At 43.6% G+C, this 13496-nt stretch overlaps 2 protein-coding genes across 4 annotated transcripts; both read right to left on the bottom strand.

The window, feature by feature from the left end:
• Positions 1–1063: 1063 nt before the first annotated feature.
• Positions 1064–9071, bottom strand: LOC6565968 (LIM domain kinase 1). 3 transcript variants are annotated; one of them, XM_032738565.1, is made up of 6 exons: positions 8858–9018; positions 7137–7753; positions 6531–6617; positions 4877–6176; positions 2652–4434; positions 1064–2159 (listed from the first exon to the last, which is right to left on the bottom strand). In XM_032738565.1, the coding sequence occupies exons 2-6, from the start codon at positions 7694–7696 to the stop codon at positions 1840–1842; spliced, it is 4050 nt and encodes a 1349-aa protein (XP_032594456.1). In that variant the 5' UTR covers positions 7697–7753; positions 8858–9018; the 3' UTR covers positions 1064–1839. The 3 variants fall into 3 exon arrangements, with proteins under 3 accessions (XP_032594456.1, XP_001992581.1, XP_032594457.1); XM_001992545.2 differs by lacking the exon at positions 6531–6617; XM_032738566.1 differs by lacking the exons at positions 6531–6617; positions 7137–7753 and having other exon boundaries at positions 8858–9071.
• Positions 9072–9377: 306 nt separating this feature from the next.
• On the bottom strand, positions 9378–13035 carry LOC6565967 (mitochondrial potassium channel ATP-binding subunit). Its single transcript, XM_001992544.2, has 6 exons — positions 12827–13035; positions 11737–12082; positions 11113–11646; positions 10568–11050; positions 9761–10366; positions 9378–9601 (listed from the first exon to the last, which is right to left on the bottom strand). The coding sequence occupies exons 1-6, from the start codon at positions 12871–12873 to the stop codon at positions 9446–9448; spliced, it is 2172 nt and encodes a 723-aa protein (XP_001992580.1). The 5' UTR covers positions 12874–13035; the 3' UTR covers positions 9378–9445.
• Between the last annotated feature and the right edge of the window lie 461 nt (positions 13036–13496).

Genomic DNA, 13496 nt, shown 5'->3' with positions numbered 1-13496 from the left:
GCTAAGCAAATGGCATCAGTTATATATATATATAAATCAGTTATTGGAGGGCTGAAATTTGAGGGGAGCTTGGGGAGTGTGGGGAGCGTGGTAACATAATAGCAATTAATGGTAAGCCTTTTTCAATTTGTATGCCTAGTTATGTAAAGTACAATACAGCGTTTGTATAACAGTTTTAACAGCACAAGTATGTATGTGTATGTGTGTGTATGTGTGTGTGTGTCGGTCTATAACAGTTAGCAATGTGCTACTTACGAACTAATTCTGCATTGAGCAATTGCAATTGTTGTTGTTGTATTTGTTGTATTACACAATAGATATATTCACATACGTAGTACAGTTAGAGTACATAATAAAGTACACGAGTATAAGTTAGACTTTCGGTTTCTCAATATCAATCGAGTTATATAGATATATATATATATAGTAAGCAGTATATAAATTGTCTTTTCTTCCTTTTTTTTTTCTTTTTGTGCAACAATTATTGTTTAGGTTCGTAGTCGTATTAGTTTTATATAGGAGGGTATAAGTTTTTCTTTTGTTATTCTTCATCTTGCTTTTGTTTTTGTATATAAAGTACTATGTATAATAAATTAGATTTAAGCACTAACATGGAATATATATGTATGTATGTATATAAAAAAATAATTGTTTTTCCTTTCTTTTTGTTGTCTTTTTTGTCTTATCAACTTTTGCAGCTTTTTTTTTCTTTTAGTATTTTTTGTTCTTTTTTTTTAATTATTTATTTTTATTTTCCCATCCTAACACAGACATTTTTTTACAACGTTGTCATCGTCGTCCTTCTCGTCGATGTCGTCTCTCTCTCTCTCTCTCGCTGTCTCGTTCTTTCTCTGTTTCGCATTCGCTGCGTATGGTGGGCCATGGCACAAGGTTTTCCTTCTCTCTCATTTCTATTCGTAATTGTATTTTTTTGTTTTTTATTTTTGTCATCTCATTGCCGAAAATTGCTTAGCATTTAATAGTTTTAGTTTAATTCTGTTATTTTTTGTTGTTCAACTGTTAATTCAATGCAATACCCTGTAAGCTTAGATGCTAGTTTTGTTTTTGTTTTGTTTTTTTCCCCTTTAATACAATTTGTAAATATTGCAACCTTTTCTAATTTACAGGCACTTAAGCTTGGGTTTAGATTATATACTACAAGTAATGGGAAGTATATGTTATATATAAACGAAAATAAAAAAAAAAAATTGTATTTTAACAAAAAACGGAGTTGTATAACAGTTGTTATTTAAAAAAAAAAATTGAGCATATATCTTATATGTTAGATGCCATTGAAAAATGGCCACTGCAGTTTGCTTTGTGCTATATTACAAAAGCTGTATTACAGTTGGGTTAATTGCTGGAAGTTTCGCAACATATTTTGTTGTTGTGTATTTCATTGCTTTGCATTCTCCCTTTATACCAGACCATCAACTATCGCTATCCTGTTTCTCTCTCTCTTGTGTAGTGCTTCGTCTTCATCTTCTTCTTCTTCTTCTAATACTACTCTAGTCGGACAGTTTTTTTTTTTTTGAAGATCAACTGCCGTCGCTGCGTTGCCACTGTTTTCGTATAACTAGATGGCAGCGCCGTTTCGCTTCGTTATTGGGTTTTCTGTTTGTCGTCAAGCTTCGTTGAATTTGTCGTTTTCGGTTTTTCATTTTGTTTTGGTTTTTTCATTTGTTTGTTTTTTTCTGTCTTTTCTTTCGTATTTTTCGGAATGTTTGCGACTGCGGAATGTGTTGCATGACCGTATTGTGAGGAATGAACTGTTGCAAATCGGTGCTCCTTCTAACAGTTACAGCAAACATTATTTGTATAACAGTTGCCGTATAACAGCTAACAACGTGTATTGAAATGCGTCCGCACCGGCGGCGATGGTGGCGCTCTTCTTCTACGCTCCGATGCAGCCGTACCGTTGCCCGTTGCTGCCAACCCAACATGGCGACTGTGTCCATGTCCATGTCCATGTCCATTGCTGCTGGCTGCTGCTGCTGCTGCTACTGCTGCTGATGCTGCCACTGCCTCCTCGCGCATCTTCTGCTTCTGATCGCTGAGTCGGGCCCCCAAACGATGCACCCTCTCCGGACTAAGTATGCTGAGCCGACTGCTCTTCGTCAGCTGCTGCTGCTGTTGCTGATGATGGGCGGACGATAAAACTGGAGAGAGAGGAGAGAATGTTATTTATTTGGAAAGCAATAATACTTAAAGAATAAATAATTAAATATATATTTATATCTGCCTTGATATACCCTGTAAGTTGGTAAGTGGCAAAGGAGCTTATTTGGCATTAATCTTCTTGACAGTCAAGCCGATATGACCAAGACTGGAATCGGATGGTCTCAGGACTACTTTACAGAAATATATAATAATAAAATAAAATAAAGTTTCTTTGATTAGAACAGCAAATTTGAAGATGGCGAAAAACTTTGCATTTGACCAATGTAAATTAATATATCGTATTTTGGACACGATATTTATATATCTTCTTTTTCTTTCTTAACTTCACAAGTATCTTAATATGAACAACTTTCTGGGGGGAGTTCTCTAAACTGCTCCTCGCATTCTGGCAAAAGTGTTTCCACTTCGGACGAGTATTTCACAAAGTGAAAGTTATGCTATGTATAGATATAGATAGATATCGAGTTTACCATTATTATTATTATTATTGTTGTTGTTATGATGATGATGATGATGATGATGCTGTCGCTGGGCAGTGGCCGCTGTGTGCCGTTGAGCCAAATGTTTGCTGGGCGAACCCGGCCTGTGGTGGCGTGTGGGTGAAACGCAATTGTTGCTGCTGCTGCTGTTGTTTATTGTTGTTGCTGCTGCTGCTGCTTTCAGTGGTTTTGACTTGCTGTTGCTGCCATGCTGTTGCCGACCGTTGTTGCAATTGGTCGGACGCTGTGCATTTGAGAGCAATGGCAGCGGCAGCGGCAGCGTCAGTTTGTGCTTCTTGGGCAAATATTCGGAGACAGCAGGTGGCGAGCATGTTTCAGTTGCAGTTGCAGTTGCAATTGCTGTTGTTGTACTTGTTGTAGTAGCTGTCATTGGTGCTGTTGCTGTTGATATTGCCATTGCAATCGTTGCTGCTGCTTTGCTGCGCTTGGATGCAACAGTTGTCGCTGCTGTTGTTGTTGCTGCTGCTGTTGCAGGCAGTGCAACGGCCGCCAGATGCTTGAGTGACTCGGCTTGCTGCAGTTGGGGCAGCAACGAAGGCAGCTGTCGCCTGCCAAAGATGGGCGTCTGATTGATGCGCTGTGTGCTGCGACGACATGGTGCTGCACTGCCGCCATTTAGGGTCGCCTCATGCTCGAGCCGCTGAAACATTTTGAGTGCCACCGGCGGCGTCTTGAAGAAGTTGCGCATCGAGTGCTGCGACTGACTGAAATTGCGACGATTCGCCTCCTCCAGATGCTCGAACTTGCTGCGGCACTGATGCAGTCGTGTGCGCATATCATCGAAGGCCAATCGATGCTCGTGCGGATGTGCAGCTGGTGGTGATGGTGGTGTTGCCGATGGTGATGATGGCGATGATGGTAGTGGCGGTGGTGTTGTTGACGGTGGCGGTGGCGTTGCCGTTGGCGTCGGCGTCGCATTTATCTCATGATAGTTGAGACTCGTATCGCAACTGGAGTCCACATCCGAATAGTTGTTCAAATCGCGCACATCCTGCAACTGAAGTTCGGCGCCAGGACGCAGATCAACCAGATAACCCTTTTCGCCAAACGGACGACATTTTTTCAGCGCCTGCTTGAGCGCCCGATCCGTGGATGTGGTCTCTGGTGTGGCGCCACGCTGCTGCTCCTGCTGTATCTGTTGCTGATGATGATGATGCTGCTGCTGCTGCTGCTGGGACTGTTGTGTGCCGCCCAAGAAACGCTGTCGTCGACGGGCGCGCATGCTGTCACGCAATCTTTCGCCGCTGGGCGAGAAATCCTTGCCCAGATGCGGTGATTTGGGTATATCATGCGTCCGCATCACAACACTCTCCACAAGCTCCACGTTCTCCTTCTCCTCGACGAGAGCGACTGAAGCGTGCGCAATGACTTCGGGTTGTGATTGTGAGGCAGCTGCTGCTGCTGCTGCCGCTCCTGATCCCGCCAACGTTAGATTGTCCAGGCTGCGCTGTGAGGTTGGCGAGAGTGCATCCTCGGAGCTAATGTAGCTATCCTGAAAGTTTTCAATCTCATGCAAGAGACGCGCCGGCGGCGATTGCTGTGCATCCAGATGCTGGCGCAACTCCTCCAGCCAAATGTGCAACGTTTCGAAACAGGGACGCATATCCGGATTCAAATCGCAGCACACAAAGGCAACCTTGACGAACGCCTCCGGGCAGTGGGCGCAGAACTTTTCGCGAAACTCCTGCTGATTCAAACTGAAGTCCGAGTTGCGTGGCATATAGTCCGGATCGGCCTCGACGCGTCCAATTATCTATAAGAAAGTAATGTGAGTAAAGCAAAATTATTAGTGCCAGTTAAACGTTTACGAATAGAGCTAAAAACACGCAGGTGATAGCTAGACTGTGCCTATAACCAACCATGCAACTACAGCCAGTAAAACGTTTACGAAGCATCATTGAAATGCAAATTGAATCAATTTTGTAGCAGTCAACAGGTTGTGCACTGTTTACGAATGCCACACACAAGGAAGAAGTGTTAGAGCTGCGTTATATATAAATAACAAACGTTAACGAATGCAAAGTATAAAGCAGAATTCGAAAATATTACTGTGACTAATAACAAAGAGTTTGAATAATTACAGCTGAGTGATATGCAGCCAGTAGAACGTTTAAGAAGAAGAAGCAACAGCTGTTCATTTCAGGCTGTGTGAGTCGAATTGTATTCAATATTTGAATCGATGTGTGAAAACTCACCTCGCATAGCATAATGCCAAAGGAGAAGACATCCACTTTCTCGTCGTACTTGAGGCCCTTCATCATTTCGGGTGCCATCCAGTAGGGATTGCCAACAACTGTGTATCGCTGGCGTCGCTGTCGACTCTTGCTGCGCCTCAATGTGCCGCTGGGCGACATGGCATTGTGGCCATCGAATCCACCACCGCCACCCACCATTCCAGCAGCAGCTGCAGCGCCAGGAGCAGGACTCACACTGGTGCTGGCACTGTGATTGGCGCCGGGCAAACGTGGTGCGTCCACACTACGGGCCAGACCAAAATCAGCAACAATTACGGAATGATCCTCGCGCACCAAACAATTCATTGAGTTGAGATCACGATGGATGATATTCATGGAATGCAGATAGCTCATGCCGCAGGCAATATCCCTTGCCAGGCAGATGCGTTGCGGCCAACTGAGCGTTTGTGTTGGATCATGGATGAGCTCCTTTAGGCAGCCGCCAGCCACATATTCGGTGACCATATGCAGTTTCTTATCCTTGTAGAGGACACCAATGAACTTGAGCACATGTCGATGATCGAGTAGACGCAAAACGGCCACCTCTTTGATGAAATTACGCTGAGCCTCCTCGTCGGCACGATGCAGCTCCTTCAGCACCATCAATTCACCGGTGAGACGATGCGTCACCTTGTACACCTTGCCAAAGAAGCCCTCGCCCAGTTTCTCGCCCATCACCAGATCGGTGGCGCGAAAGATGCGCTGCGGTTTCTGGACAACGCGACAGCTTTGCGTCCGCGATAAATCATAGAGTTGCGGATGCGCTGAATGCTGTTGGGCCGTATGCTGTTCATCCAGCAGCTTGGACAGACTCGAGCAGCGCTCCTTCTCCTTCAGCTGAGAGGATGGGGCAGGAGGAGGTTCTTGTTGTTGTTGCTGTTGCATCTGTTGTTGTTGCTGCTGCTGTTGCTGCACGGTTTGCAGCGTTTGTTGTCGCATTTTGCGCATCTTGCCGCTGGGTTCGGCGGCAGCCGCAGCCGCTTTGTAGAGTCGCTCGCGTCCACGTCCGCCGACCTCCACGCTTGAAGCGGATGTGCTGAGTGGAAGGATCAGCGTGGATGCCGAACTGGCACGCTGTATATCCGCCTGGCTGCAGCTGCGACAGACCTGCACCGGATCATGCTCGACGGTCAGCTGCAGCATCTTCTCATTGCTGCGTATCAGCTTGTCGATCTGCTCCACGGATGAGTTGCTCACTGGGGTGCCATTGACCTCCAGGATGCGGTCGCCGATGTGCAGATTCGTGAGATTTACATCGATCCTACAAACCAAACGAATTCCAATTAATTTCAACGATTTTATGTGAATTAGTTTCGTGAATTTGTTGGCTGTGTTTTTATTTATACACTTGCAGAGGAGTATCTATCTATATAAATATATATATATATATATATATCCATATCTTTTTCTTCTTTTTTTCTTTTAAGAAGTCATTTCTCAACTCATATTATTTATTAAATAAGTTTGCAAATGTTTTCCAAGTGATTTGCCAATTTCAGGACAAGTCTCGATTTAGGACGATTTGAAGGACAACATTTCTGATGACACTCCAGTCTGCAAGTTTATGTAATCTTCGACATGCCGAAGAAAGCAATTTTCGAATTTGTTTTTTTACCTATATGAAGCACAACAACGATCCGCCACCGAGGTAAGCAGGGAGAAGGCGTATTTGCCCATGCGACCATAGAATTTACAAATTAAGCTTTTCAATGCGACACAGACAGTGTGACAGAGACAGAGAGACAGTAGCGTGTAAGCGGGACAGAGGGAGAGAAAGAGACAGGGACAAATAGAGAGAGAGAGAAGGGGAGAGAGAAAAGGAAAAGCATGAAACCAGCACCAGTTATAAAAATTGTTGAAAAATGTTAGCTTTTGAATAAAAAATATATTATTTAAACAAACAATGCAAGTTTAATTCTAAAATTCGTAGTTCTAGTTTTCAAAAATTAAATAACAAATAAAAATATTATCATCTAAATATAATAAATGTTATAAATTCTTTCTTTCTTGTTAAGCAAATGTTTCTTAGACCAAAAAGCGCTTAAATTTTTTTTTTTTTAGTTAGTTGTTTTTTTTTATCTATTTTTTTTTTAGTATTTTAAGTCAAAGCTTATGTTAAGTTTTAGTAATTAAAGCTTGTCTATATTTTCTACTTAAAGTGTTTCTTTTTTTTTTTTTTTGTTATTATTTTTTGGTGATAGATGTATGATGAGGAACTTACTCGGTTATCCGCACCGTGGGACAACCGTCGTCCAAAGCGCCGCCGTCGACACGCAGACCCGGCGTCGCATCCTTGGGTATCTCGACGAGCCGTATGGAATGCATCGGTTTGCCGGCATTGGTAATGCGGGCCCGGGCATCGACGGGCAGCCGTTTGCCGTAACACTGGCCGCAATACAGCTTGGAGCGTTCGACAAGGGCATAGGATTCACCCTCGCCAATGAAGGAGCCGCAGGCGGCACAGCAAAAGCATTCCGGATGAAATTTATGCTCGCCGGCAACCATCACGGGCCCCGTTATTACGGCCGTACACTGCTGGCAGGCATCACCGAAACGGGCATAGTAATCCTCACGGCAATACAGCAAATTCTCCCGCTCAAAATACCAACTGTGCAGATGGGCATCGCACACCGAACAGCGAAAGCAGTCGCAGTGCCATTGCTGGTCCAGTGCCATCACTATTGGCTCATCATTTTGATTGTGCGCCAGCAGCGGGCAGAGGCAACTGGCGCAGGTTGGCAGCACCGCGCCATGTTGTTGTTGTTCTTTTTGTTGATGCATGTGGAAATGTATCTGTGTGTGTGTGTGTGTCTGCGTGCGCGTGTATGTGTCCGCTTTCTGGCAAACAAATATAAATAGAGAGAACATAATGATGATGAGAGCTGCCAATATTTTCAATAACCCGTCAAATTTAGCTTTTATTTCAGTTTGCACATGTTACGCATAATCTTGGCTCTTTCTCTTCATTTATGACAACAGTAATTGTAATCTCTAAAAGTCAATGAATTTTCACTTCAAGTTGTTGTTATGATAATGCTAAAAACTACCGACATCAAATGCATTTTGTTCAGTTTAAAAGTAAATAATAATTTTGCTTTTTTCGACTTTTAACTTTACTGGCTTGCATGAAGTTTGCAGCACTGATGAGAGAAAGAGAGAGAGAGCTCGATTAATCTCGAAAGAGCGTGTGCATCCATTGATGTTCTCGCAAGTCTTTGTTTATGGAACCGGTTTTGCAAATGAACTACTGCATAACTTAAAAGCAAGCAAAATGTATTTAATCAAGTCGAAAGAAGCTATATTTAACATCTACTGGCTGTGGTTAAGCGCCAATGTAAGTATGATGTCACAGCCGGCATATTGAATAAATACATTTGTTGCACATTCTAGTAAAGGCAACCTATCACGTGACACCACTTGCAAACTAGAAACTAGTTCAGTGGAACGAACCGATAAGCACAACTCTATGGGAATTCCAGGGCAGATGTGGAGTGTGTGTGTGTGTGGGGGGGGAGTGGAATCCCATTGTTATTGGCAACATTGACCCTGAAGAAATTGTGTGACTTATTTTTGCACAACGGCAACAATAACAACAACAAATGACTTCATTTGCACTAAACACTAATATCAGAGCTTAATATAACTAATGAAGCAAGCAGGCAACGCTGACGCAAAATGTGCACAGATATAAATAAAAAAAAAACACAAAATGACGAATACACTAACACAAACAAAAAAAAACATACACACACATACAGAGACAAATGGTTGATTGAAATTTGTGTGGGGGAACGGGAACAACAATGACAGCAAATAGCAAACTTGTGCTATTGTTGTTTTTATTGTTTTTGTTGTTGTTGCATTCTTGCTAATAGTAGTTACTGGCAAAACAACTAAATTCACATACACAAACAAAGTAAACACACACACACACACACTTACATAATTTATCGTATATTTTGTTGCTGCTGTTGAACGGACATTGCGAATCTCTTTCTATATTCGTCCTCACATCATTTTTGCACTACCGGTCGCACGTTTGGCCACTTAAATTGCTGCACACAGTTCGAAAATAAAAAAACAAATACATTTGTTTAAAAAAAAAACCAAAATGAGACTAGCGTTAGTGTTCAGTGTGACCGTAAACGCTTGACGCGAAAATACCACAGCGCACAAGTGTATACAAAAAAAAAGGTGACCACAGCGATAAATACCATAAAAATACTGCAATTTTCATAATATTGCCGCCAACGATTTGTAATTATTTTTGGTTGTGGAGGTTGTGGAACTGAAATTTGAATGAGACTTGGTTGTTATTTTAGTTTTTTTATTTTTTATTTAACATGAACACCATCTGTTCCATTTGCTTAATAGAATTGTAAATGATCAAATTTCTTAACGAGCGGATCGTTAAACACGCACAATTTGTTCTTATGTGATCAAAAATAATAAATTAAATAAGTCGTATGTACAGGGAATCATTTGTTATTTCGTTGCATTCGTATTATTGTACTATTGGATTGGGATTGCCTATGCCGTCTCCACTTGTGGCACATTTTTGGTTATCGTCTCCTCGCCGGCCTGCGCCTGCTCCTGCTGCTGCTCCTGGATTTCCCTTCGCTCCTGCTGACGCACCAGCTCAAAGTACAGTCCACGCCTCGCCATCAGCTCATCATGCTTGCCCGTCTACAACGAAAATGGAAATGATGGAAATGTCAGCAATCAAATAATACTTATTCATGAGGCGCAAACACTGTCCCCAATTTATAACTGCCTCAGTTTGAAAGCAATCTTGATTCGCTTGCACGAAAAGTTTCGGCAATGATGGATTGTGTGGTCTTTTACCTCGACAACGCGTCCCTGATCCATGACGACAATCAGATCGGCATTGCGTATCGTGGATAGACGATGAGCAATAACTAGCGTGGTGCGATTCTGTACGGCAGTGTCGAGTGCCTTTTGCACTTCGGATTCGCTGGTCGCGTCGAGGGCGCTCGTCGCCTCGTCGAGGATCAGGATGCGTGGGTTCTTCACCAGCGCCCGGGCGATGGCAATCCGCTGTCGCTGACCACCACTCAACTGGGTGCCACGTTCGCCGACATGCGTCGCATAGCCATCTGGCAGGGCAGTGATAAAGTCATGGGATTGGGCCAGTTTCGAGGCATCGTAAACATCGTCTCGTGTGGCATCCGGTTTGCCGTATCGCACATTCTCCAATATGCTGGTGCCAAAGAGGATTGGCTGCTGCTCAATGAAGCCGAGCACATTGCCACGCAGCCAGTAGGGCGATATGTCCGAGAGCTTGTAGCCGTCCAGCTTAATGTTGCCCGAGGTAGGTTCGTAGAAGCGTTCGAGGAGTGCCGCTATTGTTGACTTGCCCGATCCGCTGGCGCCCACCAGCGCCACCGTCTGGCCGGGACGCAGCGTCAGATTGAAGTCCTTCAGCACGATCTGCAACCAAAAATTGGAAAAGTGCATCGATTAATTTTGGAATTGCAACATTTTCAATTCATTTATAAAATTATTCAATTTGTTGAATATGTTTAAATGTTAAAGTGCTGAATGCAATTGAATTTAACAGCATTCATAATAAATGGAAATCAAATTTTGAATTTATAATAAATAAATGAATCATTAAAAAAAAAAACTTACATGATCTGGTCGCATGGGATACGCAAAGGAGACATTCTCGAAGCGAATCTCGCCGTGCAACCGCTCCGACGGTATGACATAGCCACGGAGCAGCTCCACTTTCGGTTGGAGGGAAAGGAACTCAAAGACGCGACTGCCGGCGGTCATGCCACGAATCATGGTGCCCAGGAGCACTGATCCCTGGGACAACGAACGTTGCACACCCTGCGATGCAACGAGGAATGCCATCAGCGCGCCCGGCGTCAGACTCTCCGTCGACATCAGATGGCCGCCCATGAAGAGCGTGGATAGCACCAGTGTGTTGAGGAAAAAATTTGTTAATCCCTGGAAGACAGCGATGCCATAGCCCAGCTCCTGTGCCAGACGTGCCGCCTCGTTTGTCTCATTCTCGAACAGCTGCATCTCACGGTACTCGCAGGCACTGGACCGCACCGTCCGTATATTGGATAAGGCCTCCTCGCAGACGCCCGTCGCCCGTTCCGCCTGGCAGGAAGGAGAGAAGTTATTTGGAGTCGACATATTGAAATTGAGATTGTTGGAATCACCTGCGCTTGTGAGCTTTTACTTAGCGATCGTAGCTTGCGTCCCAGATAGGACATGAACATCACCACACAAGGCACACTGGCGAGCGCAATGGCCGCCATGTGTGGCGATATCATGAACAGGGAGATGCTGCCACCGATTAATTGGGCGCTGCTCCGCAATCCATGGGCGACAAACTGTTTGAACGATGTCTTAAAGTCCTGGACGTCGGCCGTCAAGCGATTCACCAGTTCACCGGTGCGATTCTCATCGAAGAACGCAATGTCCTGGAGTACAATCTGCTTGAACAGATCCTGTCGCAGACGGGCGGCCATCTTCTCACCGACGCGACTCAACAGATAGATGTAGACGAAGGTGAAGCCCGACTGGAGCATATACAGGCTCAACAGATTGCTCGCCGGCTTGCTGACATCCCTCACAAACGAATTATTGATGGGATCCATCACATAGGTGTTCGCATAGCGGGCCAGCGTGTTCACCAGATCCCCCAGCAGATTGGGTATGCGTATGTTGATGAACGCCACAATGAGTGCCGCCTGCAAAATGTGTGTGTGTGTGTATAAAATGTGGAAATGTGTGTGTGTTGCAGTGAATCATTGAGCATTCAATTCCCATTTCTCATTTACACAAATAGCACCGAGCAGCTCCCATGTGTGCGGCTCCAGATATGTCCAGAGGCGACGCCAGTCAAACTGCTGATCCTCCTCCTGTTGGTCCAGCGTGTGCTGTACAACGCCAGCCAGTCGATTGCCCTCGCAGTGCACCAATCGGGTTGCCCACCAGCCGCGCACAGCCACGCCCACGCCCAGAGTGGCGCCGCCCAGCAGCAGGGCACGTGTTGTCTGCACCGCTCCTCGTAAACTGCAATTGCCAGGCGGACCCGTCGTCGGTCTTGGCCGCATTATATGCTGATGTTGTCGCATCAATCGGCTGGCATTCTGCAGACGCGTCGGTGATTGCAACAAGCTGCGGCTACAAGCAACACAGATACATTTTTATACATATATTTATACTCTGTATATATTATAGAATAAACAACAAACAGTTCGATGACATAATCAACAGTAGGAAAGATTCAACTATTCATCGGCACGCCGAAATTTGCTTACCCTAGCAAACCCTAATTTATATACACACACATATATATGTGTATATATATATATATATATATATATATAGAGTGAATCCATATCAACATTGCAGCACTTTATCTTATATTTATATTTTTATACTCCCAAGTAGTAAATTGTTTTAAGATAAAGCGGTAAGTAGCAAATAGTTTATCATACAAGAACTCATATCACCAGTTTCGAGATAGCGCAATTATTAAAATTTATACGTACAATTTATAGTTTTCAATTGAACCGGTACAAAAGAAACAATGCAATAAATCAAACTGTTTTAATTATTAAAATGGTAATCAACGTTAAAATGTTGCGATTTTAGCACATTCGTTTTACAATGGATTTTGTCAAGTTTCACAACACTATCAGCATATACCGTTTCTGCAAAAGAGTATGCGTAAAGGGCCAACTTTATCGTCAAGTTGAACATTGGCTGGCTGAGGCGGAAAACTGCGCGCGTTTCAACAATTCGAGGCCATGTGTAAAGAGTTTGTTGAGTGTAAAATCAGTTGGCGGGGCCGAGTTTGGCAATTACAGCACTATCGGAGGAGATCGTTAAGGAAAGGGGTGGGGAGGGGAGGGGGTCTATTACCTGAGCATATCGGTGCGACTGCAGTTTGTTATGAGTAGGCGCAGCATTTCTGGCTTCCGTTCGACGCACTTAACTTACAAAATTAACAAAAATATATATATATATATAAAGATGCGCAAATGCTAAGGCATTAAACAAGTTGTTAGTTAACCTTAACAATAATAATAACACACACACACACACACTCTCGCACACACAACATGCTCGCACTGAACACCTGCTTGTGGCGATGAATACAATGTAAATGCTGAAAATACTCATTTGGTATTTTTTTGCTGTAACTTTTTAAAAATAGAGTGACCAAACTTGGAAGGTAACTTGTTGGTAAAATCCTTCAAAGATCGGCATATACATTTTTAGACCATGCCTACACCTGCCGCCCCCTAGAAATCTGAAATGCGCATATCTTCCACAATTTGTAAGCTAGAGTCAGCAGATTTTGAAAGTATGTTACTGGTAACTCACCTAAGATATTGATAAAATTTGGATGGCCACGCCCACTCTGCCTCTCCAAACCGATGCCTATCAATAAAACCATATATCTCACACAATATGAAAGCGAGTCACCAAAATTAAAAGGTATTTTGCAAGTAACACACTTCGAACATACTAGGATCCTTTATAATTTTTTTATTTTTATAAATGAGATCGAATCTGTTTTGTTGTGTGT

Source organism: Drosophila grimshawi, unplaced genomic scaffold (assembly GCF_018153295.1).
Source record: "Drosophila grimshawi isolate 15287-2541.00 unplaced genomic scaffold, ASM1815329v1 contig_848, whole genome shotgun sequence".
NCBI lineage: Eukaryota > Metazoa > Arthropoda > Insecta > Diptera > Drosophilidae > Drosophila > Drosophila grimshawi.
Note: the sequence above shows the minus strand (reverse complement) of the source record. Positions and strands in the feature narration are given on the sequence as shown.